This window comes from Pteropus medius, unplaced genomic scaffold (assembly GCF_902729225.1).
Source record: "Pteropus medius unplaced genomic scaffold, Ma_sr-lr_union100, whole genome shotgun sequence".
NCBI lineage: Eukaryota > Metazoa > Chordata > Mammalia > Chiroptera > Pteropodidae > Pteropus > Pteropus medius.
In genome coordinates, this window is record NW_024344378.1 from 50,092,507 (window position 1) to 50,119,431 (window position 26,925).

The 26,925-nt window shown below is 44.6% G+C and overlaps 1 protein-coding gene across 17 annotated transcripts in view; it reads right to left on the reverse strand.

Moving 5' to 3' along the window:
- The window catches only part of KCNMA1 (potassium calcium-activated channel subfamily M alpha 1), a 686,119-nt gene that overhangs the window by 459,399 nt on the left and 199,795 nt on the right, over window positions 1–26,925 (reverse strand). For all 17 annotated transcript variants that reach the window (XM_039872202.1, XM_039872201.1, XM_039872185.1 and 14 more), the window contains exon 2: window positions 21,303–21,464. In XM_039872202.1, the coding sequence (XP_039728136.1) occupies window positions 21,303–21,464 (162 nt within the window). The remainder of the gene's footprint in view (window positions 1–21,302; window positions 21,465–26,925) is intronic.

A 26,925-nucleotide genomic window follows, 5' to 3' on the forward strand; every position in this document is an offset into this window, starting at 1 on the left:
TAAAGATTTCTATGTTAAATTGAATAAATAACCAAGAAAGACAACAGATCAAATAGGAACTTCTCCACACAACTGGTGAACAGGAAATTGCAAGCCCCATCAAGGACCACTGTCCAAAAGGGAATCAGAATATTTCTCTGATACCAATTAAGTAAAAAGGCAACTCAATGTTATTTTAAAGAGAGAAGCATTAAAATCATCAACGGGTTTTTAATTAAAGCATAAAACTCTCTTCTACTCAACAAGCAATAAGAACACACTTGAATTCTTTATCATAGGCATTTAAGGGACACCAACAGGTACAGAGTAAAAAGGGAAAAGTAAAGAAAAGAAACAGCTGAATAAATACATAAGAGGAGAAAACAAGACTGATAGAAAAGAAACAGAGAGATGTGATTGAGAAAGGTGTCTAGGATGCAAACGAAAGGAGAAAATCAGATATAGGTAAGAGAAAAGAAAACAAACAACAATAATACAATGAGAAATAAAGAGAATCTTTTATAAGCAACCTCTAATTTTGAAAGATTATCACTAAAAGCTTTTAAAACTATGTTATAGATTTACAATTACAGGAGTTAAAGAGTATGTAACCTTTTGGTAAGTGCTTCCTTAATGAGATAAAATCACATTAAGTCTACATCAAGCTCAAGGGCCAGCAGCTCATCATCTCTGCCCCATAACACCAAGTGTATTATTTTTCAGTATAAAACATTTAATATCTACATGAGCCAGTATATCCATCAGGGCTGCCACTTCCTAAGGCAAGTTACTTAGCCTCCCCAAGTGATAGTTTCCTCACATATAGGTACATAGGATGGGGATGAACATGGTACCCACCTCATGCTACGGATGTGAGGATTAAAGAGATAACTCGGGGAAAGTACCTGGCACCATATGTGGCACTTAGAAAATCCTTAATAAATACTAGCACTTGTTATTAGCTGGAGTTATAGTTCATCTTGCAGGGAGAAAAAGAATGAATGAGTGTGTATAGAATAAACAAAAATATTTTGGAAATTTTATATCATCATCTGAAAGCGCTTTCTTCATTAGATTGAAAGCATCATACTCGGCCCCGCCCTCTTCTCATACCCAACATGAAGAACATTCTTCAATTGCTGCCAAAGAGTCATTGCATCTCTTTTCGGCCCTGAGCCTTCCAGCTTGGTGGTTTCCCCCTCCACCACAAGTCCTCTTTAGGAAGCCCAGCCCCGACTCAAATTTTGAGAAGCATTTTGCAAATTTCAGGTTCTTATTCAGCCTGTGGGTCAACCACAGAATCACTTCAGTTTCCTTCCTCCATTTCCCTCACAGAGAAACATTTTCATGTAACACCAAGAGCAAGGGTCCTTTGAAGAGACTCTTTCTTCCTACATTACTTTCTTGCTCAGCCTACCTTACAGAAGAATGAAGGCACATTTCTGGAACCTGACAGAAAATGTTAATCTTTCTCTCCCTTAGTATCCTAGTCCTGAACCTTTATTCTCTCAAATGTACTCATAAACAAGCCACAGATCCACATGCAGCTTAGAGCCTAGCACACATTAGGTGCTCAAATGAATGTCTGCTGAACGAAAGATCATTTCTGCCTTCACAGCTTTGCTTCGCGGCCTTGCTTTGGAAGACTTGCTCCCCTCCCCTTAACTCAGTAAAACTACTGATACTTCATGTGAAAGATGTCTTCCATTTTGAAGGAATGATGCCCCAAGTATTTACCCTGTCTGCTGTTAAATTAAAACAGTGTAGTGGGCACTACGATGTGAAACTTTTCTACTTGAAAAGAGAAAGCACACGATGTCCCAAAACTTATGACCTCTTAGAAAGTCAGTATTTAGAGCTTAGTCCTGGGCAACTGTATGCCTTTCTGACCTTAGAGTCCCATTTGGAATGGAAATGGCTTTCCTATTTCTCTCCAAGGGACTCTGAATTAGATGGACGTATGAGGCCCATTAGGCTCTTATCCATTCATTCAACAGATTTATTCACTCAGCACCTGCTACATTCCAGGCACTAGATGTTAATGACACAGCAGTGACCTAAACAGACAAAAATCCCTACTTTTATGGGGCTAGTATGGATTCTAGTGGGAGCAGAGAAAGATAGATAATAAATAAAATAGGTAAGCAAAGTATGTATATGTTATAGAATTATAAATGTTATAAAGAAAAATGAAAGTTATGAAGGACAAGAAATGGAAATTAGTTAAAATAGGGGGAAGTTATAAAAAAAAGTGAAAGCTATAAAAAATATAAGGAAGACTCTTTCAGAAAAATGTGGCACTTGACACCAATTCGCTGTGTAAGCAGGAGCACGCCTCCTGCTCCAGGCAAGTCTCAGTTTGCTCCTCGGCAGGACTCTCTATAGTACCTCCTAGGACTGAAATTCTATTTCTCTAAGCAATAGGTAGCAATTCGAGTTGAGACTAGAATTTTTTGATATCTAATGATTGTGGTCTAAGGTTCATAAAGAACCATTCCCCACATTCGCTACTCCTAGGTTTAAATCCCAACAGATCTTCCGTGTCTGCCCTTGGTGCCATATAACTGTGAGGGGAATCACAAATTCACCTGTCATTTTATTTTCTTCAATTGTTGACTTTAATAACTTTAAACCCAGGCCCTTCTTCCCCTCAGACACCTTAACACATACATCCTCCTGATAGGTACCTAAAACGGCTCAAAAGTGGGACTGAAAATGCAAAGGCACTGGGCAATGTGGCTTCAAATGCCTGCTTAGCCAGGAACCACACAAGTGAGCACAGCAGACTCGAGTTCAATTAAGTCAGACTTGCCAGGATGAGATGGCTCCCAGCAAATGGTTTCCTCTTCATGGATCTTTTTACCTCTCTTTGTTTTCCATGAAGTTAATACAGTGCTCAGGAGGAGGCCCTTCAACTAGGAATAGTCGTCTTAGGACCAGCCAGAGAAGGAAAACCATCCATCAAACGGTCATCATTACATCTGATTAAATTCTCCTTTTGGGGTGATTCCTGTATCTCAGAGTCAGCATTCTGCCTGCCAGGGGAGCCGTGGTGTGCAGGCTAGGTTGGGCAGGGAGGCTTTCGGCACAGCCACAGCTCTCATGCAGTCCCCGACGACAGCTGAACTGCCAGACACAGTTCTAATTATTCCCATCTTACAGATGAAGCAAACGAGACACAGTAAAGCAGCCTGTCAAACGTCACAGAGCTTGTAAATGAGAGAGAAAAGCCCGGACACTTTGTTTAACCATTAATGCTACAAAGCGTTGGGGGAAGAAGTTTTCAAATGGCTTTCACCTGAAGTTCACATACACTGATTTTCTGGTGTATTTCCCTTTAAGGTTGAGTGCTGGCTGCTTCTCTAACAGGCATCCCCATCCCTTTCCTTCTTCAGAGAGCCCTAGTTTTGTTCAGGGATGCAGGTAACCTCAAGAGACCCTAGCCTCACTCTAAGGTAGATAGACCTAGTTGGTCTGAGCCAGCCTGGTGGTCTCATCCCTTTGCCAGCAAGCATTTTAAAACCAAGCATGTGACTCAGTCCTGGCCCATGAGATAAAAGGGGAGGTGCTCCTGTGGGCTTCTGGGAAAGTGGTCCAGACTCCTAAGAAAGAGCCTAGAAGAGATGGCTCCTTTCCCATCAAACATTTTTTTTTCTTTTTGCTCTCTTTTAATCATTGTAAAATACATAATGCAACTTTTACCATTTTAACCATTTTTAAGTAACAGTTCGGTGGCCTCAAATAAATTCAATGTTATACAACCATCACTATTCATCAAGGAGGCATATTTTTCAAAATTAAAAAAAGGTGAAATTAATTTTAATATGATAGTTTATTTACCCTAGATTAGGTTCTGGATAGGTTGTCCTAAATAGTATCATTTCAAGATGTAATAAATATTAAAATTATTAATAATATTTTCTAGTCTTTCTACTGTTTTTGTACTAAATTTTATATTTTTAGTATATCTCAATTTAGACTGGCCATATTTCAAATGCTCAGTAGCCACCCGGGGTTAGTGGACAGCCCAGATCTAGAGCTTCTCATGTCCATGCATGCTCAGCCAGCTCATGGGCATCCCTAGGAGAGAGCAACAAGCCATCTGTAAAGGTATATGCGCCACCATCGGCTCTCCAGCAGTCTGCAATTCACTGCAGGACCCTACAGTGTCCGACTCTAATAGCTCTAGATCAGCATCTCTAACATACCCTACGCCCAGGATCACTGTAATCATGCTTACAGACAACAGAAGGTCTGGGGCCTAAAATAAAGAGCTTATCTTGGTGGGGCAAAGCTTGTGCCTCTGGCCACCCACCTGTGGGTGATCTCCAAATTGAGAGGGTAACTTCAGAAATGGAAGCAGAGACAACACCTACGTAGCCACTTGGGCACTCCCAGGTTGAGCCAATAATAAATAAATACATGCCTATGTGGAAAGAGAGAAGAGTATGTGCAGGGTTGAGGCAAGCAATGGTTGCCATAGAAACAAGCCAGCTTCACTCCAGACTTTTCCCTGATGCCTTGATCATTCTGTGGCTGATGAGGCCCAGTGGAGAGGCATTGTCCCTGTACCTATGGAAACCCTCAAAATGGGCCCATTATAATGAAAGTACATCAAAGAGAATGGTTGCACACCTTCCCATCTATCATCGCATCCACTTTTTGTCCTTGCTATTACCCAGAGATGAAGAAAAAAACCACCTGTGCCTCAGAGAGAAATGGCTAGAGGACATCGGGGCATGACGATAAGAGCGAGATGGCCCAAAAAAGGGAAGCGAAGAAACTCTCCCAACTTTCCCTCATAGTAAATGCTTGCCTAGATGAACAGGTATAACTTCAGGGGTTTACTTCTTGCCTAATCTGACTTAGAACTCATCCTCGCTAGCAGATCCCTGGTTTGATCTTCTCTTCCTGGAGCCACATGTCTTTGGGATCTTCCGATTCATTCTTTCACACATTCATTCATTCCTTCACTCATTCTTGACTGAGAAGCATGTGGTACAGCAGAAAGAGCCTGAGCCATCAAATCACGGGAACCCAGGTTTAAATCCCAATTCCGATGTATGGTCTTACCTAGGTTATTAAAAAATCTCTGAGTCTTGGTTTTCTCATCTATAAGACAGGGATAAGAACAAAATAAGATTTGTCACTTGTCTTCCATATAGTTATAGTCAATATGTTTAGATATTGACTTACATCTCTGTCTTTTCCCCTAGACTGTGAGTTCCTTGAATATTGAAACCATCTCATTCCATTTTGATCATTAACAACTACTACTGGGCTGAGGGTCTGGTACTTCTAGGTACTCAATAATATCAGTTGGGTGAAGAAATGACAAAGTGCTTTCACATGTATTCCCATCCTCTCTATCCTTCTCTCTTTCTCTCTCTTTAAAAATTTCATTCTCACAGCAATCTGGGACAAAGGGGATTATAACATTAAAATACGTGTTTCCTATTCTCACAAAATCTGCGGTTTACTGAATCAGTTTAATAAACAATTTATATAACATTTAGTATGTGCCAACTACAGTTCTAAACACTTTATAAATATTAGCTCATTTAATCCTCATAATACCCCTACAAGGTTGGTACTACTACTGTCACTCATCCAAGGTCACACTAGTATATGACAGGGCAAAAGTCAAACTTAGCTCAAAAGTCAAACTCTACAGCCAGTGCTTTAACCAATCGGCTGCTGTCTTTAATAGGGCACATACATCAGCTGCACAAGTGTATGTGAATAGTGTACAAGAATGGTGCATCATAGAGGGGACAACCCCATGCTTCATCTTCAAGATGAATAGGATTTGAACACATGGAGTACATGGAGAAGAGAGGGAAGGCCGGCTGGAGAGTGGGGCCAGATGATGATGAGCCCTGCAAGGAGTTTGGGCTCTAGGCCAAGGGAAACTACTGAAGATCCCTGAGCCATGGAAGAACCTAACCAAGCTGGCTTTGGGAAAAACTCACATTGCAATGGTATATAAGGTGGACTAAAGGGAAGAGATGGGGTAATTGGGGTAAATGCAGCTGTTATAATAGATTTAGGAAGAGGTCACAAGGCCTAAACCAGGGCACTGGAGACAGGAGCATGGGGAGCAAATCCACACGACTTGGTTACTGCCAGGATGTAAGATATCTATATCGGTCTTGCACCAAATCATTCAAACCAGAAACAAGTTCCAGAAACACTCATTGGGTACTTTCTTGGCCGCCCAGCATGGCACATGATTCCAGAGAAGGTGAAACGTGGGGCTCAACTGAGCACTACATGGAAATGTAGGCTGAGCCATTCCCAGTTGTGTGTGGCTGGTTACTAAAGCCAAGATCGCAAATTCGATCTGGACAAAGAATCTGGACACCTTAAACATGAAAGGTAGCCTGGGAAAGCAAACTGCAGTCCTGTCTGTCACACTATCTTATCAATCACAGCACCAGCATCTGAATCCAGCCTGTGTCTTACAACTAATGGTACTTTCTATTCCAATTCCCATTGAGTTGGTAGTAGAGGAGCAGAATTGAGGGATGGAGGAAGAGTTTGGGAATGAGTTATAACCCAAGAACATAATCTGTCAGCTTTCTTCCACGCTCTGCCAATTGTCTGAAATTCTTTCTCCAGCCCCAGTTTTGTATAAATTCCTGAGAAGTTTCTGTCTGACATCAGAATGAAACAGATGCCAGGGTATGGGCACAATAGGTAAATTCATAAAACTGTAAAGAGAACTTTGTTTAGACAAAAGCTAAAGTTTTCCTTATTATTTATATTTCATATCTGAAGGCTTGGAATCCCATTTTCATCTTGATGATGGCAATAAAATCTTCGCAACTTTTATGGCTCCTGGGATGAAGCCGAGGACTCTATCCTGCTCCCACCCTACAACTCTTGCAGGCTTTTAAATTCAAGTCAGGGCAGAAACTGCTTTTGGTCAGAAGCAAAATGTATTTATCTCTGTAAGCACAGCCATTAAGATGTGAGCATGAATACCTGAAGAGATAAAACATTAAGGGAGAAAAGACAAAGAAATAGAGGGTGAGGCTTCCGAAGCAAGAAAGGAAATAATGAAGCATCGGCCCCCACTGAAAGCTCTTTACAGAGAAAGGGGGAGTGGGGTGCAGGGAAAGGCATCACAGAGATTAGGAGACTGGAACCCCAGGAGTGGGCTGAGGGGAAAGCTTTGCAGTGGGAAGGCCAAGATCAGCATGATCGCCATGTGCTCTGGGCTAAGAGAGGTTTGAAGGTGGACCTAACAAATGGGAAATGGTGCTTGCATTTCTATTTGTCTGTAGAATCTTTGCAGATCTGAAATCCACCCCCTCTGCTTCTCCAAACACCGGAGAAAATCTCCAGATGGAAAAATCTGAAGTCAGGCTGCAATATGAAAAAAAGAAAAATAAGGCTCATACAGAAAACTGACAACTTTCTGCTCCTCTGAGATCTAACCTAGGAGTATCAAATACTAGGCAGGAAACATGGGTTCTTGTCCATATGCTGCTTGGGACTGATTGTATGACCTTGGACAAGCCTCACTTTAGTCACACATAAAGTAAACTTTAAGGAAAATGACCTAAATTAGACATAGCCAAGTCATAATAAGGCATAAATAGCACTGTTCCTACTGCCCTCCAAGCCATTGCTCATGGCAGAAATCACTAATCACCTACAGTATTCTGGAGAGTAGAGCCCACTTACTCTTTGTTGCTGAGCCCTGGATGAATGATCAGCAAAGCATCCTGTGTAACCACCACCAGTGAATCAGAATGGGCCCAGGAGATGAAACTTGCTCACCATCCCTGGACTAGATCATTTCTAATCCTTAAACACCAAAGCTATAAAATGCTACATGTCACATGGATTCTTATTACAAATACCCTTAACGACGTTCTACCTCTCCTTTCTCTCTCCTTAGCCTTTGTCCCAAATCTTAGCAGCAAAGCTTATGAAGAAAAAGAAGGGCTTGAAGGCCCTTCACTCAACTCTGTCTGAAGCTCCCAAGTGACCTTGTGTATTTTCCTCGAGCCTCTTTACCTTAGGTTCCCCCATTCTGATAAAAAGCTCCTTCTGGGGTTGATGCCCCCTCTACCCTCTTAAGGAATTCATCAAGGTAGAGAATTCTATTTCTTTTCAAATGCTTTGAGACCTCGGAATAGAAGATAGCCTGGGGAAGTTCAAAGACATTTAATTATTACCCTCGGTTCTTTTGAAAATTATTAAAGAGCCCAGAATTAGAAATTCAGATTTCCTCCAGATCTCTGAGAACAAACAGCTCACTTGTAAATGGCTTACTTTGTCTGTTTAATGTACACAAAATAATCCTTCAGGAAGGCGGATGGTTTTTCATGTCATTTTGCATCTCTAAAATATACCACCTATGGCAAAAGACCTGGGATGCAAGGTCTGATAAAATCTACAGCAGAAATAATTAGCACCAGAGGCTGTGCCTGAAAGAAAGTGAAATAAAAGAGAATCTGGTTACTTATTTATTTCTGTTCTGTCTAGATCTCTCCATCACAACCCGGGGAAAAGGAATTGTATCTTTCGAGAAAGGCCAGAAGGGTGGCTTGCTGAATTAGCTCTACAAGGTGTTTCCTGGGGATGACCCTAAACCCCCAACACAGCAACCCCATCCGGGCCAGGGTGCTATGGAAACCTGCTTCAGTGATGAAACCTTCTGGTAAAAACACCCAGGAAACCCACCGGTTTGCAAAGAGGACACAGGTCAGGGGAACAGCGGCGTTTTGTAATTTAGCACCCAGGCAAAGCTCAGTCTTTACTAGCAAGGCTACTAACAGTCTTTGCTTAAATCATGTAAATTAAATTGGAAACACTTGAATTAGCCAGTTGAAGGTTTGTTGTTGTTTTTAAGTTCATCTAAGAGTTTACCTTAAATGAAGCCTCATTTGGGGAACTTCTGCAATGCCAAATCCGCTAATCACACACAGTGTTCACACCCTTGCTGTAAATTTGGGAGTTCACTTGGAAGCTCCCACAAGCCCACTGGTATGCTGTCTCGCTCCAGAAATAAAAACGGCATTCACCACGGAAATGTTTCCTTCTCCTCAGTCCCTCCTGAGTGCTTCTACCAGTCATTATTTCAAATAAATGTGCCTCTTATGAAATGTTTACAGGTAGAGAGAGAGCTGCTTCTGCCTTCTGAATGGACTTTCAGAAACAAGATGACTTGCTTCAGCAGCCATTCTGACTTCTCACCCAGGGTCTCCCCAGGTAAAGCCTGCTCAATCAGAAAGGAGGCTCTTAACATTAATTTTTGTGCTAGTGGGCTTACCAAGTTGAAATGTGACCTCTTCAGAGGTTTCCAACTGTCTGAAGACAGCTCAAGGAGGGGCCTTCAAGACTGAAGAGTTTAAAAGAAGCCAACTCCTCCTGGGAGAAAGCGTCCCCTTGGGACGTGAACCTCTCCTCCCAAAGCACCCTTCCTCCCGCCCAACTCCACAGTCGAAGGCCCTGCTCCTGCTACTCCATGCTTCCCTTCTTCTCTGTAGATTGAAAATCCACCTGGAAAGAAGTACAGAAGAAAAATAATCATGGAAGATAAGTAAAAGGCAAAGGCCCTATCACACGGGGAGAGTTTTAGAGTTTATTTCAAATGGACTAAGCCAGGGGAGGCCCACACAGGGACACTCCTTGACTACTTCCTGCTTCTCTCTAGTTGCTCCAGCAGCTCTGAAAAGGACTATTCTTTCTCCTTTTTGCAGCTCTCCTAGTGCCTAGCAAAGTGCCAAGTACACAGTAGGTCTGAGGTCATCCCTTGCTGCCTTTGCTGACTGAGGATGGTAGAAGGAATGAGAAAACGTAGAAACAGTCTAGGCTACAAGGAAACAAACTACTAACAGACTACTGGCTCTTCCCTCATTTTATCCATGGAGACATCAGGCCTTGAAAGAGCACTGACTTGTCCAAGGTCACTAAAAATTTTATGGCAGAGTCATAATTAGAACCCACTTTTCTGCTGACCACAGTTCCTCAGATGACAGTGACTTGTCATTTCTATTCTCGTATCTCAAACACCAACCATCACCAATCCCCAAGCCCCAGAGAGACACCCACATGAACCTAGGTAAGTAAACTGTTTCCGTCCTTCTGGTGTTCGAGGCTTTCTTCCTGGAGAGGTCTAAGGTGGTCAGGAAACCAACTTGCCTACCTCATGGCTCAGAGAACAATAACCTCATGACAGCTGCCCCAGGAGCCCAGGCAGGTGCCTGTGGGATTAAACAGCGCCTGAAAACAACAGCTTTTCTTTGCAGGAAGTTATTTTTCACCCCTGGGGGCATAAGCCCAGGCAGCCTGCTCTGTGAGTAACCAGCTGATATAATTAGCTCCAGACAGACCTAGCAAGACACACAAGAACGGTCTGGACCCCTCCCGATGGGATTCCAAACCCCACACCTCCCTGTGCAAATCCGGAGGGACGCAGAGTCTAACAAACCCAGCAGGTTCATGTGGCAGTCAGGGAGCCAGCAGCCTCTGCCCTCTGAAATGCTGCCTTTTTGTGATTCGGCCCCTGTTTCAAGCTATTTTTAGTGTAAGCAAAGCTCAAACCTAAGGGAGGGTGGTGTGAGAAGGTGTCTTTTCTTCCTCTCTTCTTTTCAATGAGCTCTTCCCTGTTTCCCTTAGGACAGTCCCCTCACCTACAGCCACAAAAAGGAAAGAAAAAAGAGAGAGAGAGATTGGGGGGAAAAGGTCGAAATTCAGCATCTTTGCTAAAGTAGTCTGGGAATAGTCGTAGGAAGGTGATGGTTTTTCAACCCTTCGAATCAATCCGCTAGATCCTAAATCCTTCACATGTGCAAGAAACCAACATGCCCAGGCCATTTACTTTCTGGATTAACCCATCTCCAATCAGCAAGGAAAGCGCAGAGATGTGCTTGCCTAGGAAGGAGGCACACACAGTCTACGGGTAACTAGTGATGCCCTAGGGAAATCTGTGTTCCACAGGCTTGTGAACTGGAACCAAGCTTCCACTCAAGACAGGCCCCTGGCTTCCCAGCTTTGATGGTCCCTCCACGTTAGCACCAGGCCAATTTTATGAACTAAAATTAACTGGATGAGCAAAAAGATAGGCCTGGTGCTTAAGAGACCTAGGTGCCTTTAATTGAGTTTTCGAGTGCCCTAATTCCTTCAGAAAGAAAGAGAAACAACTAACTAACTGTCCTGTCCTCATTTCCTCACTACTCAAACACTAGAGAACATTTTTAGAAATAAAAATTTTAGGGCAAATGGCAGATTTCTGTTGTTACCATTCCCCTGAAGAAGTTGTTTCACTGGGGGTTGAGGGGGAGCTTCTTTGTGGACACAGGCCCTAAAAATGGGGCTTCTAGTGCACCAAATTGGGATGTTTGGGGCCTGCAGGCACGAGTCAGTCTGCCTGCTCCTAAACATAGCCTAGTAAACTAAACTTGGAAGCATCAGCTTGCATGCGGTCCCAAGTGTGACTTTCCAAGCACGTGACCCCCAGCAATAACAATGGCTAGCAACTTCGTCACCATCATCATCATCTCTATTTTTGAGTCGGCTTGCTAACCAAACTTCCTCGTAGCTGAAATGGAGGCTCCAAGGAGAGTTTCAGTCCACTAGGATATTATTCTGGCAAATGGGGTCTGCTACATCACTGGCATCCTCTAGTGAGGATGAAGAGAGAAGCTGGATGAGAAAACTCTCCCAGCCCAAGATGACGGGCTCCATCTCCTACAAAGCCTCCAGGGGGCACCAGCTTTTATTGGTTGGGAAGGAAAGAAGGAAGGAAGGAAGGAAGTTGGAAGGAAGGAAGGAAGGAAGGAAGAAGGAAGGAAAGGAAGGAAGGGAAAGAAGGAAGGAAGGAAGAAGGAAGGAAGGAGCTTAGGAGGAGGAGGAGGCTCACATTAGTCATATAAACACATTTGCTCAGGCCTCTCGGGTCCAGCAACAGGAAGACATAGGATGTGAGATCAGGATCGGGACAGTCGCCTCCCAAGCCTGTCCAAGGACTGAGGGATAGGCTGCAGGCTCTGATTTATCACCAAACTACTTCAAAAACCTTGCCACCCAAAAGATTTGTAGCAAAACACAAGCATAACATTTTCACTTTCAACACTTTGGACAATTTCACTTTGCAGATTTTACTAAAAGAACCAACATGTGTCCAGTGCTTTGAATAGCGTCAGACACCTAGTAGGTGCTCCAGGAATGTTTGAAGGAATGGATGAACAGCTCAGAGGATTCTACATGTACAATAGAATTAGTATCCTTATCTTCTGGTCACTTAACACACTTTCCTGTATTCATCCAGTGGACTTGTGGTTGCTGTCCACCAAAATGAATGTTAAAGACATCTCCCACATATCGGTGCTGACAAGCCCTCTGAAACCAGCCCTGTGTCTGTCAGCCTCACCCACATCCAGGGAGGACAAGACATGGGGACCACAGTACGCACACTTGACCTTCTTTCTACAAGATTCATCTGTCATCCTGCCAAGGCATTTCCTGTGACACACACTACTATAATGCACAGCTCCCAGGGAGAGCCCAGCCCTCCCTCTGGCCCCTAGCCAGACTGGGGAAGCTATATGAAGTGATAATTTCCTGGCCAACTTGACAATGGTGAGTCAGGCTGGCATGAGCCTGCTTCAGGAACAACAGGGCTTGAATTGTGTGTATGGAGCAAACATCGTCAGCTCGCTGGACCCAAACCTGGGCCTGCCTGGGATACTCAGACTCCTTTCAAATGTCCATACCCAGAGCTAGCTCAACACTGAGAGGACGTTTAAGTTTGGTGAGGTCTGAAGGCTGCTCCATCTCTGTCACAGTAAATGATTTATTCTCCACTCACTCCTGTGTCTCCACACCAGCTCATTTCCTCTCTGACATGGTGACTGGGCTGACATAACAATAACAAAAATAATAATAGCCAATGCTTCTTAAGCACTAATCATGAAACAGGCACTGTTCTAAATATTCTACATTCACTGACCATCAATGTCTCAAACTAATAGGCAAGGACTATTATTATGCCCATTGAACAGACGAGGAAACTGAGGCACCAAAAGATGAAGCAAGTAACCCAGGGTAAAGCCCTGGAGAGTGGTGGAGCTGGGACTCAGCAAAATGACCGTAGGCACTGGGTTCCTAACAGCCCTACCATGCCACACAGAGCAGCCCTCCATATTTCAAGGGCCACAGCATCTAAGGATGCACATCCCGGAGACAGAGGAAAAGCAAGAGCTGAAGTTTTGGGGATGGATGCTAAGTGTTCCACCCATCCTCCCTGTCAGTTTTAATCAAGTAGGAAAGGGACACAAAGAGCCAGACAGAGATCAAAAGAGAGCAGGAGCCCCACTTCAGATGGGGCTGGATCAGCAAAAGGGCGGGACTCCTATATCCCAGCCCCAAAAGAGAAGTTGAAACAGAAAAGAGGTAGAGAGACTGGCAGGGGAAAGCTGGCCTGGCCTGTTTACTACACAGATACCAAAGTGCCCTGCCTTATTTATTAGGCACCCATTGACTGGGTGCTACATTCACTTCTGTGTGTCAGGGAACACCAGTAAAGGTATTTGTACTAGACAGATGGATGAATGGATATAGATGGATGAGCAGACAGATGGATGAGGTGAAAGGACAAAGCAGGCACCCACTTCCCAACCCCTTACCCTAAAACCCCAGAGAACAGAGGCCACAAGAGGCTCTCTTTCTCCAGAGCCGTCAGAGAATTGATTTTTGAAACTCTCCTTCATTTTCTCAGGGGAGGTCAGAGAAGCCAACACACCAGCTAGCAAAATTAACAGCTGCTGTTTACAGAATGCTCTGGAGAGGTCTGCACACACAGCACGTGGCCTGCAGGCCAGCAAGGCAGACCCGAAGCCAGCACGGCTGAGGAGCCTGAACCAGGAGTGCTATCTATAGCAGGGACTAGACACAAGGCTGTCGGGGAGAGGGGGCGGGGAGGTAGGGTGCGCTGACTGCAAGGTACACAGGCAATGGAAGGGAAGACTTAGGGAGTGACTGTGCTACAGAAGTCCCCTACGCATTCCACTGATGTAGGAAGGGTAAATCTTATGCTGTGATTTCCTGCTGTGGAACTTGGGGGCCCATCTGGCTCTAGGCTCTGCCTCCCCATTTCTACCACATCATTCAGTTGAGTTTGTGGAGGCAAATGTAGTGTGTCTCTATGAAAAGGAGATAGATAATACATCTTAGCCGTTACCTTGTGTCATCAGGAACTGTGAAGCAGTCACATTGGCCCTTTAGAGAGAGATACTGACAGTCATAGAACAGGAGAACTTGCTGGTTTAGTTTGGTGGTTGGCAAACTTCTTCTGTATGGGGCCAGACAGTAACTATTTCAGGCTGGTGGATATTTCGGACTCTGCGGATGCTACTCAATTCTACAGTTGTAGCATGGCAGCCACAGAAATATGTAAATGAATGAGCATGGCTGCATCCCAATAAAACTCTGTTTATGAACACTGAAATTTGAATTTCATATAATTTTCAAATGTCACAAAATATTCTTTTTGACTCTTTTTATAAACCATTTAAAAATGTAAAAACCATCCTTAGCTTGTGGGCCGTATACAACAGGCGGTCCGTCAGATTTGGCCCATGGGCTACAGTTTGCTGATCCCTAAGCTAGCTATGTGTTTCCCAAAGTGTGTTGTCATGCCCGCAGGTGTTTCATGGGGAAAGGGTTTCATGGTGAGAAAGGAATGGGAAATGCTGGGCAAAAAAAAATTCTTCTGCTTTCTTACTGCAAGACTTCTTTGAGACTTACACGATGATAAGCATTGGCGATCTCAAAGGAGATAAGAAATGAAGTTTGTCCGAGTTCCAGGGAACCACTTTTATCCTGGAGCGTATCCTAGACCTAGTTTTCTATAGAACTTAATTAAAGCAATGAGGATGAAGTCTAACAAAAGGTCAGCAACAGTGCCACCCTATGTGATTCTGCTCTCTTCAGCAATCTCCGGTGACAGGCAGCTCACTATCTATCGTGGGTGTCTGCTGGATTCAGTGACTTCTCTGATTCATGTTTTCCTGTCCAATGATGCTGGGTCACAGGTAACAAATTTAGTGTATCTTTCATCAGACGAAGACAAAATTTCATGTTTAATAATATAAGGAAAGTATACCTTCTTTTACTTAGGATTCATATCCAAAATATAAACTCTATTTATGCACAGGATAAAATGAGGAGCCTTATTAAGTCCTGAAAGGGAATTACCATGTGGTTCCTTTAAAAGTAGCTTCACTTAGGGAAGTTAATTTAAAAAAATCCAATTTATTCTCAATCATGCAGAGAACAGGATCTACTTTTTTACTATGGGGGCATTCTTAGTAAAAATACAGGCCCATGAAACCTCTGGTCTTTCTGCTACATAGGGCATTTGTAGATGATATAAAAATATTATGTAGATTTATCTAAAATGTTTAAAAAAAAAAAAAGGAGTGGAGCATAGATAAGAAGAAGATAGAAAAAGATGGCAATATGAGTTGTGTGTGAATTTGCCACCAGTCACCAATGAAGAAGGAAAGTAGAGAATGCTGATGAGAAATATCACCAGCACCATGAGCCACCTAAAGGGAGAAATGATGGCAATGAATGTCACATATTTGATTAAGCTTCTGCCCCTATGCACCTCCATTTTGTTCAACTGCTCCAGTTTCAAAGGCAAACAGTACAGCAGTGAGCGCCATCTACTTAATTCTATTAAATCAACAGAATTATTTCTATTTGAAAGGATATACATATTTTCTTTTGTGCCCTAGGATATAAGGATAGAATGGTCCAGGCTATGTATATAATGTTAATGTAAAATGCTACACGTGCAATATATTTAGGAAGATAAAGGGGAAGACTGGAGTTTTCTTTCTCCTTACTTCGACTAATATCCCCCAGACAGTAAAGCAAGTAGCATATATTTTCAGTTCATGGATTAGATGTGTATGCATCCTAAAGCAATATTCAAATATAGTACAGTACCATGGGAATATGGGGAAAATAATCAAAAGAATAATTCTAAAGGCTCTATCTTTGCTCAAAGAGCTCATAACTGTATTAGCAAGACCAGTCTTTGAAGAGAAGCACAAAACACTGAATCTGTAAAGGGGCTTAGATACAGTCCAAGCAGTGTAGACCCTGCTTAAACTTTGAGGTAAAACAGCTATGCTTGGCTATAAGACATAGTTTCTCTAAGGAAATAGTCACTCTGAGATCAATGTGGAAATTAATATAAATATTCAGAAACAAGGTACTAGTATAGATGGTGTGGGTATGTATATGTGCCTGTATTTATCCATGTGCGTATCTGTGTGTCTATAACAACCCCCATTATAAATGAGTTTTCTGATACTGTCAATCTTGTGCTACATTTCTTAGGAAATTCCTCCCTAAGGAAATTCCTCCCTAAGGAATTTTGTTCAATTTCTGATTTCTTTATTTATAAAATAAGGAGATGAACTAGACCAAAAGTCAATAAACTATGGCCCATGAAATAAATCTGGCCCACTCACTACCTGTTTTTGTAAATACGGTTTTCTTGGAACACAGTCACACCTGTGTATTGTCTGTCACTAATTTCAAACTACAAAGGCAGAGTTGAGTAGTTGAGTCAGAATCTCAATGGTCTGCACAGCCTAAAATACTATCTGACCCTTTACATAAAAACTAACTGACCTTGAACTAGACAATCGCTAATATTGAGTTTGGCTTAGGATTCTATAAAGTACAACCAAACGATACAAAAGCTGACTTAGTGTGTTTCTTATCTTCTTTATTTATACATTTTCTTATTCTTAAAAGGATTTTAATTTGCTCACAAAACTACATAGAACATATAACCACATAATGTAAAGTTTTAAGAGAAGAATGAGGAAATTATGTCAAAGGGAAAATGAGAGGAGAGACACAGCAGTGAAGCCAAGGGCATGTGAATGCACAGAATGCAAACCCTGAGACACTAGGTATTTTCAGAGGGTCACCAACTTGGCTCCAAGCGGCCATGACAAAAAGAGAGCCATGATCCCTCTCCCAATTTAGAGAGTTCACTGGAAGTTCACCAAGAGGACCACAGCAAACCTGGCACAAAGAACTACTTGTCTCCTGAGTCTGTGCATAGAATGGATAATATGAGACATAGTGAACAAAGTCCTCAACAATGCCCAAACGGTGGGGAGGTATCCTGATGGTATTTATGGCTACATGAATATGTTCCTCATGGTGGGCTACCTCCAAATCCCAAACTGGAATTTATTAGCATTTCTTCCAGTACATTCCAAATTTTTGAAATAAGCATGTACCACTTCTAAAATCAAAAAATAAATATTTTTAATTATAAGAAAAGATAAAGGAAGCAGTAACCCTTGACAGCCTGGTATTCACTTTGATGTGGAATCTCTCAGCCAGGTGCTCCAAAAGAAGGCTCGGTCCAGTCATGCTGTTTTTGTGAAGCTAAAGCCTGAGTGCCAAGGTGAGAGTTAAGATGAAGACAGGCTATTCTGAAACCTGGTCAAGGAATTTTTATCGCTTCGATGATGAAGCTCCAGGCATTCGCTATAAAAAGCACTGGTGGATGGTGACTATCACTTGCCATTTTTTACATTGAGCTCTACAATTTTATATCTAGTTTATCATTATAAATAATTCACACCCTAGATCTCTGTTGCTCCCTGCTTTATGCATAGTGCCTAGAACAGTGCCTGGTGCAGGTAGGAAATAAGTACTTACTAAATGACTGATGTGCTTTTCTGAGAGATCCTAGACAAACAGGGAGTCTACAGATATGCTGAAGTTGCCTTGGAGAACCCTTTCCCAGCAGGGCCTTACCCACAATGCCCTGGGAGCTTTGAGAGTCTCACCTGTGACAATGAAACAAGTGAAAAAGGGGCCCAGATGTGAAGGCTAAGCTTCTGAGCCCTGCGTCAAGGAAAACAAATTAAAAATTGAAAAGGGAAACTCTGAACAGCCGGGTGTCTAGTCTTGCTTTAGTCCCATTGTTGGAAGGATAAACATTTGAACAGCTCAAGACAAATACAGCTTTGGTTTCTGAACAGGCAGAGCTGCTTTCTCTTGCACACTGAGACTTCGATGGGAAATCTGTTCCTTGCTCAGAGCAAGGACATGCCTTTTCCTAAAGGAGAGTCCTGTTCTGGAACTCTGAGATTCCTGCTTTCGGTGCAGTGGGTCCTGAGTGTGTCAGAGCAACCCAGGCAGGATTTTCTCCAGGGAGTCCTTCAGAGAGCAGCTGGCATCCTGGGCAGTCCCAGGCAAGGGGGCCTGGGCAGGCTGTGCTTGTCCACACAAATGTTAAGAGAATCAAGCCAAGTAGCCTTAGGACCTAATTGGCTCAGAGACGGTAAAGTCAAAATATCACAGCCAAAGCGACAGCTGGAAGTGGCTTAGAAAAGAAGAGGCATTATCTTCAACTGGGAAGTAATGACATAGAAAGAGCACTAGACAGAAAGTCCAGAGGGATTCAGGTACTGGTCTGGTTCTGTCACTTGCGGCCACATATTCTTAGGCAAGTCATTGCCCTTCTTATGCCTTGGTTTTCTCAACTTTAAATTGGAAATGAATTCATTGATAAGACTGACTTCCTTGTAACAAACCCCTATAACATAACAGCAAAATGAGAGATACAAACAAATAGGACATGGTCCTTACCCTTCAACCTGATCATAACATATAGGGTCTAACCCAGTGCCTGGCCCACAAGAGGCTCTTGATAATGTCAGTAGTAGTATCAAGGTGGATTAGGTGCACTTGGCCTGTGATTCCATTTCCACAATGTCATCCACATCCACCTACTGGCCCCCACTGTTCAGTATTAGTTCCGGCTTTGCCCTCACCAGGTCCACTGCAGGAATCTCTTTGCATCCTGTCAGAGATGCCAGGAGCTCACTATCCTAACTGATCCTAGCACCTTCAAGCTCCCGCTTCACCAATTTGGTCTCCACTTGTCCACCAGCCTTCTCTACACAACCACCAATCATGATACCCTCCCCTTAAAAATCTCATTTCCTACAAAATTCCGTCCAAATTCTCTTGTTTAGTGTTTGAAAATCAGACAAGCTGTCTCCAGCCCACCTTTCCAGTCTTACTTCAACCTCGGGTGCCTTTGTGTTCATAGCCGGAGCCTCTTTCCATCAACGCCATGGCCCATCTCTGTTCCAGCTGTTTCTCACTCTGGAACGATTTCCTCTGCATTGACGTCAAGATCCTATTTCACATTTCAAAGCTCAACTCAAATGCCCTCTCTTTTATTAGGTATTATTTACAGCTGATGGCCCACTAAGCAGTCTCTTTCTTGTTTTCAAGCTTGGGTATGTTTTTATTTTTTATATCATCTCTATCATCAAATGTGTGCTTGGTCCATCCTGAAATAGAAGTTTCAGCTCAAAGGCTTCCCTCACTGTGACTGCTTTCTCGATGTCCCCAAACTTCTCCAAACTCATCTTCTTCCACCCAACGTACATTCACACAATACTTGTACTCATAGCATTTCTCCTCCAGACATTCCTTCAATAACTTCAATCCACGGTGTGATAGAATCAGGATCACTCCTTGTTTCCCATGGGGCTAGAAAGAACACCTGGCTCTGAGTCGGTGCTCGGTAAACTCTTGGATGACGCTGATGAAGATAATTAAAACTGTCTGCAATGGCCACATGGAAGCCACAGGAGTTGCATATTTGTGCCATCGCACTGTCTGCTGTTCCCGATCCACCATCACCACCGCATGTAGAGAAAGCACTGCCTCCATTTCATCCCAAGTAAATGTCCAGACCCAGAATTCAACCTCTTTAAGTTCCCCACACAGAATCTGCTCATGTACAAGCACTAAAAAGCAATGGAGACTTTAATGAAAACTCTGAGGGATAAGGATGGTGGTTACATAGCAGAATCCACAGAAAGCCACCTTCAATTCCTTATTAGACACCCAGTACTGCCCAGTTTATCCTCTTTTGTCTTCCTCCTTGCAGCAAATGGCCTCATCAGTTTCTCCACTTCCTCCAAAACACTGACTTTTAATTTCTCCCCTTTCCATTTTGCTATCGATTGACATCATCCACAGCTTCATATTCAGACTCTTCAGAAGGCTCAGCTCATGACAGGCCCCTCAAGTAACAGAACCCTGTCCCTTTTGAAGGCTGCTTGGCTACCACCTTCGTGACTCAAGCATCCGGTGTCTTACTCCTTCCTGTAAGCTGTTTGTAAGATATTTGTCCCAAATATAGAGTTCTCCCCGCAAAGGATTCTAACAGGTGAAATTTCACCACCTCCCCACATCTACAATCACCTCCTCACTAAGTTTTTGCCATTAAATGTTGAGAGTGATAATATCTATTTTCCAGCATCCCTACATGACCTTTAATCCACCCAACCATCAGGATGTCCCCATTCATTCTGTCTGTGAGCCGAATGACTCCTTAACAAACTCCAGCTTCAGGCCCAAGAAAGGCAGCCCATACAAAACAGCTTCCAGAATCATAAGAAATCGTTTGTAATGCAACATCCTTCTCAGAGAAACTCCTGACCCAGAGCAGATCCAAGAAAGCCAGTAGGCAGGGCTACCCCCGGAAGGGCTCACATACAGCAGAAGCATGCCCCGGCCAGAGTGACCAATCTATGCCTGTTTGTCCATAACTTTCCCAGTCTCTCACTGAGAAGTCCCAAGTACTCCTCAATCCCATGCAAACTGAGATGGTTGGTCACTATCCATGATACTTGCCAAGAACCAGGAGATCAGTGAAGCCAAGCTCTATATAAGCAGATCAGAGAGAAAGCAGGAAATGCACAGAGAAGGGGCAGGATGAGCCTTGGTTACAGATGGGCCTAGGAGACAGCCTCATCAGACATAAGGTCAGAGGAGCGATGATCTAAGTACAGGGCCAGACAGCCTCAAATCAGCTGCCAACAAGTTTCACCAGCATGATTGAGGATCTACACTGTGAGGAGGATCCAGAGCACGCAGGGCAGGAGATTAGGAAACTGCCCAAAGGGGCTCTCTGCTTAGTGGCCAGAAGACAACAGTAACATCCCCAGATGGCCAACACACGCTCACGCACACATATACACACACTCAGAAGTCCCTCCCCAGCAGAACCTCTGAGCCCCAGACGCTGGCCCGCTCTGCAAATCCCTCCACAAACCACTGGCTTAGATGTACCTGAACCCAGCCTCTCCTCCATGACCACGCATAAGTACTCTGTTTATCCTACCTCCCAACAGCCAGTGGCCTGAAGAAGACCCCACAAAACATGACATCCCTATAAACAAAGTGATTGTGGACCGAAGAACAGGAATCCTCTTGTGAGGAGGGTGTTGAGGACTCACCAGGACTCTGCCGGTCAGCGTCTGGGCAGATATCATCACCCCCGCCCAGTCCTTCACAGAAGTCATCCAGCCGACCTCGGCTGCCACTGCCTCTTCTTTTTCGTCCACTGGCTTGAGAGTGCCATCCGCCTGGCTTGAGCCATTGTTAATCTTCTGGGCCTCCTGGCAACAAAGAGAATAAGGATTGAGACGTAGGGACAAGGTGGATTTTAAAGACACACCCTATCCAAAAAAATCAAAGCTGGAAGGGTCCTCATTTAAGGTGGGAGCTGGCTTGAAGGTACAGGGGTAGGGGAGAAGGAAAAGATTATGGCTTTGATCATTTTTTAAAATCTTTTAAAAAGAGTCTTCTTTCTCCTTCAAATATCTTCATGAAAGAAAGAAAAATGTGATTATTCTCTTCCTTTGCTAAAGAAACAAAGCTCAGGAGGAAAAGCATCCTGTGTGGGGTCTCTGCCTATCCAACCTTCATGCCCTTCTCACTGGAGCCCTCAATCTTCCCTTTAAGGAAGCCTCCATCTTCTCATCTCCATCTGCATGGTTCAAAAGGGAATGATACGCCCACGCTGGCCCAGGAATCGACACTGGTCAACCATATCATTCCATGCCCCTGGCTTCAGTGATGGGGCCAGGGACAGTCACATGACACACACCAACCCAATACACACCCAAGTCCGGGATTTTTGCCAGAAAGAGCAGAAAAGAAAATCCTTCCCTGAGAATGAAGGCGCCACAGAGAAAAGCGGAAGTGACAGAACACTGATGTCATCATTTCAACACCTGAATCCAGCTGTGCCTGAGATCCACAGCAAACGTCTTCGGTTATAGGAGACAATAAATTCCCCTTCGTGGCTTGAAATATGCTCGATGAAACAAGGCTGACATCATCCGATAACTGAGCCCCACATCGGGCCCTAAACTGTACTCTTTTGCACACAATGTGCCCTCTGCCTGGAATAGTCTTGTCCCACAGAGTCTCAGCTTGCTCCCTCACCTCCCGCAAGTCTTTGCTCAAATATCATCTTTTCAATGAAGCCTTCTCCAGCTACTGTTTTAAAACTGCAACCCTATAGCGACCCCTCCAACAGCATCGCCTTTCTTATTTTTCTCCATAGCATTTAAAACCTCTAAGACACTCTGTAATTCACTTACTTATTTCAAATACTGTCTGCCTCTCCCAAATGCTATATCCCCAGAGCCTAAAAAAGTGCCTGGTATACAGCTGGCTCAATAAACATGAATGAAGGAATGAAGGAATGAATGAATGAATAGGGTTATAAGTACCAGCTCCTCACTGACTATGTAACTTGAGCTTAGGATTGCTGAATAAAATACAGGACACCCAGAAATTTTGAATTTCAAATAAAAAGTAATTTTTTTAGTGTAACTATGCCCTTAAATATTACACAAACCATACCTATACTAAAAACATACTCATTTTTTTATCTAAAATTTAAATTTAACTGAGCCCTGTACTCAAATACTCACTGAGATTATTTTGGCAGATATAGATATTTTTAAAAGATGCCAGCAAAATTATGTTCATCATTTAAAACACTAGAATTAACTTCCAAAGGAAACTGACCCTGAGGATCATTGTGACTTGGAGTGAGTGGGGAAAACCAAAAGCGGAAGTGAAAATCTTTGTCTGCAGTGAATAAGAGTGGTGCAGAATGAGAAAACGAGAGCTGGCAGGCACTGGATGAGTCATCCTCTTGGGGACCTGCAGGCAGGCAGGAAGCTGCTCCTGAGGCCTGGTTCTCCCCCTCCAGCCACCTCTGACCCAGTGAAGCTGGGAAGAGAGAAGCAGCACTAGCGACACCAGGTGCTCATGTCTTATTTCCAAGTGTGTGGGGCCCCATGGAGCTAGAAGAGTTCAAGAGGAGGCTGCAGGCAGTGTGGTTGGGGACCGCCTGCTGGCATCTGTGGAGCCCGCTGCCCAAGCCACCTTAAGCCAATCTCAGTGGCTTGGTAGGACCCCTGAGTCTCAGCTATGTGGAGACTCTGCACAAATGGGTTCTCTAGAAGAAAAGGAGACCCTGATCCAGAGGCAGCCTTAGTAACTGAAGTGTAGATTCAGCTCTCCTGCCCCTGCGGGACCTCCCCTATGAGATGGGGCAATGTTGCCTGCCTATAGGCATTGTGGGGATTAAACAGTGCCCAACAGCACATAATACATGTTCACTTAATTATTCCTCCAGCCTCTTGCTTCTCTTTCAGCCACTGACACTCTAGCAGTGGTTCTCAAACTTGAGCAGCATCAGAACCACCTGGAGGGCTTGTTAAGACAAGGTGCCGGGCCCCAGCCCCGACCTACATGTCTAAGTTCTCAGGTGATGCTGATGCTGCTGGTCTGGGAACCCTACTTTGAGAGCCACTGGTCCTAATCATCCTGGCATGGCTTGATCATCATCACTGCCCTGATCTGAGATGGGACACAGATCTTAACATCCAGCCTTTCCCAGCCTCTTCCTTTTCCCAGGCACAGAACCACCTGCTTATTTCAGAACTAGAGAACAAGGGGTGGAAAGGGAAGAAGTCAAGGCAGGGAGAAGGCTCTCCAATCAGAGGCTCTGGTGTTTCCTTTAGAGTAGTGCCTCCCAGGGACATTCTGAACTGATACAGGGCCATGGCCAGGGGGCCTGGTAACTCTCTGCTCCTCAACTGGGGGAGGCTCAGGTTCCCAGCCACCTGGCCAATACTGGAGGAGGGAGTCGGCATAAAAATGGCTAGGAGGCAGGAAGTCCTCTCCAGTCACAGTGGTTTCAATGCATCAATAATTCACAGCACAAGCAGTATATGGCAGATAATGCTCTCTTGCCAGCCTTCTTACCTATTGTTTTACAAGGCATTCATTATTTTAATTACTTTATGATAGGCAAAGCAAAACACAGACAAAGGGAGATAATGCCCTTGTTATTATTTGCTTACACTGGATGTTGCAAGCTTAATTACACGCGTGGGAGGCAGGACTGGGGGAGTGGCAGGGAGAGTGAGGAAGCTGGTGCTCTACAAAGCTTGATGCCAGCGGGCAAGGTTAGTGCTCCGTCTCCACCTCTGACCTTACTCTGGCCAAAGCATCCCTCATCTAGAGCAGGGATTATAACCCCTTCAGAGTAAAGGGGGCAGAGGCCTGGCTGGAGACACACGGGGGAAGGAGCGGTGAGGGCCAGAGCGAATTATAATAGTGATTGGCCATCATTTATCAATCCAAAAACAGGTGTCAGAAACTACAAATTAAGTGTTTTTATGCATGATCTTGCCGAGACCTTATAATAAATCCAACAGGCAGGTAGAATTATCCCCATTTTACACACAGGACAAGTGAGAGCAGGTATTTCTCAGGGGAAGGCACAGAGCCCAAGAGCTTGGGCTGGACACAGAGAGCCTACCTGGGCTTAGGTCTGCTCTACCACTGACGAGCTGACTCCCATGGGCATGTTAGCTCCCAAGTCTTGGCCTCCTTCATATAAAATAGGGACAGGCATGCATTGAGGTGGTGGGAAAGCTCATGTGAGAAGAGCAATGCACAGCACTTGGCATGGTGCTTGGTGCGCGGCAGTTATAGCAGCCGAGATGGAGCACCCATTGATAGGACTGGTTGCCTCCAAGGATACAAATGCATCACTGCATCAATTGACAGCCCTGAGAGGACAATGGCCCAGAGTGAAACCTTAATAAATAATTACAGAATGAAGCATAAATGAGTGTAGGTTCTAATGGCTATGACCCTGAGAGGTAAGGTGTCCCAGCTTCAGGAGAGGTTCCAGCAGGAGCTGCATGGCACTTCCCAGGACAACTGGGGCAGAGTCCTACACAGAGTGAGACCTGGACCAAGTGGCCATTTAGATCCCTTCTGACTCTGAGCTCTATTAGATCAACTTTTGATTGGAGTCGAGGACCAGAGAGAAGCTGTCTCCTGGGTCCCAAGATACTGCTCACTCTTCCGTGCCCCACAGGATGCTGCTTCAGGGGGAACAGCACTTTGTTCTGAATGGCAAAGCGGGCATCCTCCATCCCCAAACTCCCACTTCCCAATGCAGAGAAAAGATGCAGTGGAGGAGAAAGGAGGACGTAGAAGAGGGAAGAACAGGGTAAAAGAAAGACTGGGCAGGGCAGGGTGGATATCCTGGAATGTGGAGGTCCTGCTATAGCACCCTCTGAGAAAGGGGCTCAGTCTTGCTTCGAAGGTCACTCCCCCCTCAAGCCATGCTCTCTCTCTTCACCAGAGTCTTGTGTAAAACAAGCCACAGTTGCTTCCGGGATAACACAGGACAACATCTAATCACAGTGCCCAGACCAGAGGGTGGGGAGGGCTGTAGGGTGAGGGTGCAGGTACAGGAGGCTGGGGGACACCAGAGAGCAGAGTGGCTGGCAGTTCTCTCCTACTGCCTGCCCGTGCAGGCCACCTCTCACAGGGTTGGGCCTGGGCTTACACTGTCACCCTTTTTTTGCCTTCTCCCCATTCTTTTTAAGATTTTCCCCAGTGGCTTCCTATTGACATGGCCACAGAGGGCCTTACCACTCCTCTGTCTCCTGTGGACAAAGACTTGACCAGACCACAGTCACCCAGAAGTCACTATACAGAGCACACATCTGTTGGATTTGGGGCATTTTCCCCGAAGGTCAAAGACCAAAGCCTGAGAAGGAACCTCAGCAACCGGTTTAGTTGCCAACACCTCTCCCTGTACAGATGAGAATACTGAGGGCCTGCAGGGGTAGGAGGAACCACATGACCCGTGCCACCTAGTCCAGCCAGGTAACCCCAAGCCAAGACATAAACCCCCAGCTGGCTCTATTTCCCTTATCTCTTGTTGCTTCCTCAGTTGGATGATTCCTTCAAATCTAGCCAAGGGAACCCATCACTCACAGGCAGTTCACTCTGCCACGCCAGCCTGCAACCTGGAGTCCATGTGTTCCTAGGACAGCCAGAAGGCTCCACTCAGCCTGATCCAGGGTTTGGGTGTGGGGGCCATGGAGGGAACAACCTTTTTGTCTTCAAAGGGCTAGCTTTCCCTAGCAGTGGGAGCAGCGCCAGCCCAGCACAAGAGCAAGCCCGTTCTAATCCCAGGACCCACAGCCCACAGCCTCCAGCCCTCAGATTCAGTCCATGTCTTCTGTTTTTTTTGAATTAGACCCAGTATATGAGGAATTTCAGGTCTGTGGTGTGGTAGGAAAAGCTCTGAGAATGGAAAGATACCCATATCCAGGTCCAGCTTTTCTGGATGTCCTTGGACATGTCATTTCATTTCTCAAAGCCTCTTCTGTAGACAGTAATGAATATAGCCTTGTAATCTGGTACGGTGGAGTCCAGCACTTTCTTGAAGTGCCCTCTTCCTAATGGAGGTGAGTGATGGTGACCTTGCTGTCATCTGGTTCTAAACAGAAAGCAGTGCTGCTCTGCAGAAAAGGGTCCTGGACCCCAAAGCCAGGCCTTGTAGAGCATGCAGCTCAACTCTCGGATCCCCACCCAGCTGTACCCTGCAGGGCAGTGCCCTGGTTATCTCCCTGAGCCCCAACAAGATGTTGAAATTGCCAAGTCCGGCCAGGTGGTCCGCCATGCTAGCCACACCCTCCCTGTGATCTGCCATTACACCTGGCCCCACCCAGCTAGGCTCGCACA